Here is a 7,126-nt window from a genome sequence, read left to right on the forward strand (position 1 = left end):
ACTCAGAGTTGATGAACTGCTTTCAGGATTGCTCGGACTATATCGTGGAATTACTACAAACATTGCATGTTCTGCTCCAATATCTGCAGTTTATACTTTCACCTATGAATCGATTAAAGCAGCTTTGGTTCCTTATCTTCCAAAGGTAAGCTGCTTTGGTTCCCTATCTTCCAAAGGTAGCTTGTCTTTCATTATATCCAATCCATATCTATCTTGTGGTTTTTCCCCCAATTTTATTCTGCATGTGGCACCATGACACCATCTAGATGTGCCTGAGTCATAAATAACTTTTGCTTATTATGTGCAGGAGTATTATTCTTTTGCCCATTGTGTGGGGGGTGGTGCTGCAAGTATTGCGACCTCTTTTATTTTCACTCCTAGTGAACGAATTAAGCAGCAGATGCAAGTTGGGTCGCATTATCGCAGCTGTTGGTATGGCTCAGACCTTTTTATCATCTGTACCTGTCACCACTTCTTGATCTGATTGAGGATGCCTTGGCTTTGTGTGTTTTGTGAATCTATTCAATCATTGAAAATTTGGAATCTGTATTCCCTGTTACAAAAAGAATTGTAATCTATTTTCATTCTTTCTTGGAGTACTTTCCTATGCAATACTTTTCTATTTTCTAATTGTATTACTTTTACTTTTCCCTGCTTATGAATATAATCTATGCAGGGATGCTTTGGTTGGAATTATCAGAAATGGTGGGTTTACATCCCTTTATGCAGGTTGGGGAGCTGTACTGTGCCGAAATGTTCCACATTCAATTATCAAGGTTAATAGGTGTTTCAACTTTCAATACATGTTTATTAATTACATACAAAATAGATTGTCTCCAAGATGCATGTGCTATCCAGCTATGAGGAATTGGTGGTTTGCTATTTTCCATCTTTGCTGCCAACTTTGACCCTGGACTTTTTCATATCTTAATATGAGTGTAGAGGAAGCTTTGTATGATTGTTGATTTTTTCATCTCTAACTTCTGCTGTTAATATTATTCTGTAGTTGCTTTCGTAAGTTCTTTGTGATAAGGTTTTACTTATGGCTATTTTCTGTGAACAATTATAGTTTTATACATATGAAAGCTTGAAGAAAGTGATGCCATCATTGTCATCTACTATTCAACCTAATGCATTTCAGGCCGTAAGTTCGTGTGCTACTTGTGCTTTCATAATCTTCGTTTTGTCTCACTAAGATGCATGTGAACTGTGATCATTTTGCATATTTTTGTAGTTATTATGTGGAGGATTAGCTGGATCTACTGCTGCATTGTTCACAACTCCTTTTGATGTGATCAAGACAAGATTGCAGACACAGGTTTGTAATAACTAATAAGCAAGCCGTCCAATTTTATTAATTCGTGTTTCTACTTTAAAGTGGACTATCAGTAAGACTGATGGTATAAATTGAACTGGTGCCGCCACATAGTTAGTTGTTGAAGACAAACCTTAAGATCTAAACACTTGGTGTCTAAAATTGTTCTTTGGCATAGCATGAACTATTTATTTATTTTTGTACAGATGGTATGATTTTTATTCTTAATTTCGCTTATGATTTAAGTGGATTGCAGCTCCCTGGCTCTATAAATCAATATGATAATGTGTTCCAAGGCCTTTACAAAATTAGCAAGAGTGAAGGTTTGAAGGGCCTGTACAGGTATTATTTTCCAACTCTAGCCATTATTATCTTTTATATCATAAGAAAATGTATGACAAAAGTAGAGCAACTGTTAAACATTCTATACATTTAGGACAGTAGTATGTAACACTCGGATTTGCTTTGAGATGTGCTTGCTTTGTCTGTCACCAGGGGATTGACTCCAAGGTTGATCATGTACATGTCTCAAGGATCACTGTTCTTTGCCTCTTATGAATTTTTCAAGAAAGTGTTTTCTTTGGAAGCATCCAATCCCACTGGTTCACACGTTCATAAATGTTGAAGACAGAAGAAATAAAAAACAGAGTTACTGGTGCTTGAACTGAGATAGATTGCTGAAGAAAAGGTTAATGGTGCATGAAATGTATATTTAATGCATGCGGTGGCTTGGCTTGCTGGACCCGAAGAATGATTTTGTATTCATATGTTCAAGTGAATACTAAATAGTTTTGCTCCAGAAATTAGAGCTTGAGTTACAGCTTTAAAGGTTATAAAAATATCTGAAATATTTTTTCTCTCCGAAAGGTAACCCAAGTATATTAAAAATAGAGGGGTATTTATGGTCTGACACAAGGGCATTTATAGAATGACATAATGGGCTGATTTTTTTAGATATGATTTGGGGGTGAGTTATGCTGGGATATGATCATTACGGGTGATTTACACTGTTATGACGGTGTTGCTTTTTTGGAATTTTGGGGGAAGAAATCGGAGCCACCGATTTCAAGCAGGGAGGAATCGGTCCCACCGATTTGTGTGAGGGAGAGGTTGATGGGTATGAAATCGGTGCCACCGATTACTGGTGCAGGAAGACGTTAGCTAAAAGTGCAGTAATCGGTGGGACCGATTACTGGAGGCAGAGAATTTTATTTTAATCCGGGGTGCACCAATCGGACCCACCGATTTGGGGGTGCAGCGGTCGGTCCGTCCGATTTGCCCGTTAGTACATACAAAAAGCGGATGGTGGTATCACATAAGTCTCATTTCTTCCTCGCCAGTCTCAGCTAATGTTCATCCTCTTCTCTTCTCTTCTCTTCTCTGATTCTTCTCCTTCATTTTTGTAAAAAAAATTTCTGAGGTTGAGAATAGTTAGTGTTATGGATGATAGAGTTGTATTGAAGATTCATTATTACGGACAGATCTTATTGCAAACATGAGGGAGTTCAATTTGTGTGTGAAAATTCATTAGATGTTATTCCGTTCACATTGTCATTTGAGGAATTAAAAGGTGTGATTTGTGAGAAGATAGATTCTCAAAGATGTAGGAGAGTATCGTGTATTTTGTACAGGTATCCTTTACCTGTGTTTGGTGGGTTTGTTCAATTTCAGACCAAGTATGTGATGGACGAAGCGAGTATGCATGAAATGTTTTCAATGTACATGGAAAATCGCCACCGAATGTCGTGCATCGAGTTATATATTGAGTTTGAGCAATCTGAAGCGGACCGTAACATTGAATTGGAAGATTATCTGCAAACAGAATTGTCTCAAATAACATTATGTGACACTTTACATACATCTGCATGTGCACATCATCATTCAACACTATACGATCTTTCAAACCCCTAAACCACGTTAATTTTATAAAGCTCCCTCTACAGTCATTCTTCCTGGATGCAATTCCAAATTGGTGCAAGCACTCGGCTTCCAATGCCTCAAAGCTACTCATGGTCGGACCTGTAACCGGAAGACCATTTGTTGGCAGACCGAGAATTACCACCACATCCTCCAAGGTCACGGCACACTCACCAATCGGAAAATGAAAAGTGTGAGTCTCGGGCCGCCATCTCTCAATCAGAGCATTAATCATTGCTGACTGGCCTTTAATAACTCCAATTTGGGATACATAATAAAATCCAGTCTCGCATAACTGTGCCTCAACAATTTGGTTATATGGATCCGGCGGGTGTAAATGATCGCACATCAACATCCTTGAAGCCTACATTATCACATTTCCATTATAAGAACAAGTATAATATAACTATATTATTCAAAAAAAAGAAAAAGATGAAAAAATTTTATTGATTGTTGATTGAATGAATTGTAAACTATGAAGGTAAAATTAAGTATATATAGAGTATTGGCCTATAAAAGATAAAAGTAGATAAAGATAAGATATAGATAAAGATAAAGATAACTATAAGATAAGATAAAGACTAAATTATAATTTAATTTGTGTATTCTGTTGGGTTGAATTTGTGGGCTTTGAGACGTCTTTATTGTTGTCATGGGCTAAGGTGGAAGAGTGGTTTAATACGCCCCCGCAAGCTGGAGGATGAAAGATGTCAAGAACACTAAACTTATTCAGATTAAGATGGAAGGGTTGAGGAGACAAAGGCTTGGTGAAGATGTCAGCTAGTTGCCCAGAAGAGGGAATTGGGAGAAGTTTCATTACTCCAGCTTGAGCTTTTTGTCGAACCAAGTGACAATCAACCTCTAAATGTTTGGTCCGTTCATGAAAAACCGGGTTAGCAGCAATATGAAGAGCACTCTGATTATCACAATATAAAACTAGTGGGCGGATAGGAGAGATGCGTAAAAATTGTAACACATTTAGTATCCATTGAAGTTCACAAGTTGTGTTGGCAAGTGCACGATATTCTGCTTCCGTGGAAGAGCGAGCAACGGTGGTTTGTTTCTTGGTCTTCCAAGAGACTAAAGAACTGCCTAAGAAGAAACAATAACCTGTTAAAGATCGCCGAGTGTCAGGACATCCGGCCCAATCAGAGTCACTGAAGCCGAGAAGCTGAATTTCTGATTCCCTTGGAAAGAAAAGTCCTTTGCCGGGACTAGTTTTCAGATATTGTAACACATGCTTGGCAGCTTGGAGATGAGATTCAGTAGGAGATGCCATGAATTGACTTAATTGTTGAGTGGCATACATGATGTCCGGTCGAGTAATGGTGAGATAGATAAGACGGCCAACCAAACGACGATATACAAAAGGGTCGGATAGCAAGGGACTGTTGTCTTGATATAGTCTTGTGGTACTATCCATTGGAACAGAGGCAGGTTTAGCACCTAATAAACCATAATCCTCCAAAAGATCAAGACAATATTTTCTCTGAGATAAGCAAATTCCCTTCTCTGATTGAGCAACTTCAATACCCAAAAAATATTTTAATGGGCCCAAGTCTTTAATTCGGAAGTGTTGGTGTAAAATAGACTTAATGGCAGTAAGTTCAGAAATGGAATTACCAGTGAGAACAATGTCGTCAACATAGACTAAAAGGATAGAAATTTGATCACCAATGAATTTGACAAATAAACTATAATCAGATGAGGTCTGCTGATATCCATGAGATAGCAAAAGATGAGAAAGTTTGTCATACCACATACGACTAGATTGTCGTAAACCATACAGCGACTTTAGTAGCTTACAGCATTGATTCGGTTGAGAAGATATAAATCCGGGTGGCAGAGTCATATAAACATCCTCAGAAAGATCCCCATGTAAGAAAGCATTATTGACATCCAACTGATGTATAGGCCAATGCTTCATAGAGGCCAATGCCAAAACTAATCTGATAGTGGCAGGCTTGACAACAGGGGAGAAAGTTTCCAAGAAATCAACACCTTCCATCTTAATCTGAATAAGTTTAGTGTTCTTGACATCTTTCATCCTCCAGCTTGCGGGGGCGTATTAAACCACTCTTCCACCTTAGCCCATGACAACAATAAAGACGTCTCACGGCCCACAAATTCAACCCAACAGAATACACAAATTAAATTATCTGTGGCACCAGAATCAATGATCCAAGTATTCAAGAATGAATCTCGATTTGAAGAATTGTTAACAGTAGAAAAGGTATTGAAAGAACAAAGATAATGAGTAGTTGGACTTGACAGAAGCTCAAGTTGGTTTGAAGGACGAGCTTCTTCATTGAAAGGAAGTGCCATGAAAGAAAAGTGTTGGGCTGACGAAAGGTCCAAAAGAGACTCCGGATGAAGTTGTTGGTGTGCCCTTTCTCCTTGATCTATGGATGTCAGCAGAGCTCAAGATGAGCTCTGATACCATAATAAAATTGTGAAAGAATAGGAAAATAAAGGAATTGTGAAAGAAAAAGATGAAGAAATTTTATTGATTGTTGATTGAATGAATTGTAAACTATGAAGGTAAAATTAAGTATAATAGAGTATTGGCCTATGAAAGATAAAAGTAGATAAAAATAAGATATAGATAAAGATAAAGATAATTATAAGATAAGATAAAGACTAAATTATAATTTAATTTGTGTATTCTGTTGGGTTGAATTTGTGGGCCGTGAGACGTCTTTATTGTTGTCATGGGCTAAGGTGGAAAAGTGGTTTAATAATTATTATTATTGTTATTATTATTATTATTATTATTAGGTAACACAGCATAAAATCTAATTTTAGTTATTACTAATTTATTTTCTAAATTTTACTGAATTAAAATTTAATTGTTAATGATCATAAATAAAATAATTAATTAATTTTTATTATTAATCATAATAATTAATTAAATTCAATTACTAATACTGATAATAACAACAATATATCAATATCTACTTATTCCAATCTAATATGTACAGATCTCATTTTCTTTTCTCTTTCATTCATTCATTCTTTACAAACATTCATTTTTTCATTTTATTTTAATTAATATGCATAAAAAAAAATCCAGTTCATCCTCACCGGTACAATTTACTAACTAACCATATCATTCATCCATACATACATACATACAAGGTTTATTCCTATTTTTATTTCTATTTCTAACCACCTAATAATAAAATTATACATACATATATGTTTAATTTCTACTTAGTGCCATTATAATATATATTGCTAATAAAATCTAAAATTATCACTATTATTATCATTAAATAAGATTATTAAAAAATAAAAACTTACATAATTTGGATCTCCAAGATAATTAACAATATGAAACTCCGATTGATTTACTTTCTTAGTTTTTCTTCTTTTTGGCATTTTTATTCAAATTTTTCACCGAGATTGTTGTGGTCCAACAATAGTGAAATGGTGGGGTTGAGGGTAAGCAGAAAGGAAAAGTTTGTGTGAGAGTGAAAGAGATAGTGTTGGAGGGTGAAAGAGATAGGGGGTATACGGTTTTGAGGGGTGAAACACGCATAAAGAGTCACGGGCCACCCACAAGCCAGGTGCATGCGCGACGCGTGGCAAGGGGGTCACCAATCGGTGCCACCGATTTGCGCACCTACCCTTCCCTGAAATCGGACCCACCGATTTCCGTCCCCCCATCGGTGCCACCGATTTCTTCGACAACGCCGTCACATCTCCGTCAAACACCCCAAACCCCCATAACGCTGCGAAACTCCTGCACCGTCTCCATTAAAAAACTCTGACATAATGTCCTGGCAAAAAAAATATTTAAAAAATTAAACACATATCATGAATATTAACTATGGGTCAGTTTGGACTTTGGATTGGCTTTAGAAAAAGATTTATTTTTTCATCTTTAAAAAA

General features: G+C 36.4%; 1 protein-coding gene across 6 annotated transcripts in view; it reads left to right on the forward strand.

Moving 5' to 3' along the window:
* LOC107630792 (mitochondrial aspartate-glutamate transporter AGC1) overlaps positions 1 to 7,032 on the forward strand; it is a 9,443-nt gene extending 2,411 nt beyond the window's left edge. For 4 of the 6 annotated variants that reach the window (XM_016334033.2, XM_021119179.1, XM_021119180.1 and 1 more), the window contains 8 exons: positions 27 to 145; positions 308 to 432; positions 677 to 776; positions 1,070 to 1,144; positions 1,235 to 1,318; positions 1,572 to 1,657; positions 1,811 to 2,248; positions 7,007 to 7,032. In XM_016334033.2, the coding sequence (XP_016189519.1) occupies positions 27 to 145; positions 308 to 432; positions 677 to 776; positions 1,070 to 1,144; positions 1,235 to 1,318; positions 1,572 to 1,657; positions 1,811 to 1,940 (719 nt within the window). In that variant the 3' untranslated portion in view covers positions 1,941 to 2,248; positions 7,007 to 7,032. Of the gene's footprint in view, positions 1 to 26; positions 146 to 307; positions 433 to 676; positions 777 to 1,069; positions 1,145 to 1,234; positions 1,319 to 1,561; positions 1,658 to 1,810; positions 2,853 to 7,006 lie in introns of those variants that run through there. The other 2 variants (XM_021119181.1, XM_016334032.2) reach the window with 2 other exon arrangements.

Source organism: Arachis ipaensis, chromosome B03, assembly GCF_000816755.2.
Source record: "Arachis ipaensis cultivar K30076 chromosome B03, Araip1.1, whole genome shotgun sequence".
Classification (NCBI taxonomy): Eukaryota; Viridiplantae; Streptophyta; class Magnoliopsida; order Fabales; family Fabaceae; genus Arachis; species Arachis ipaensis.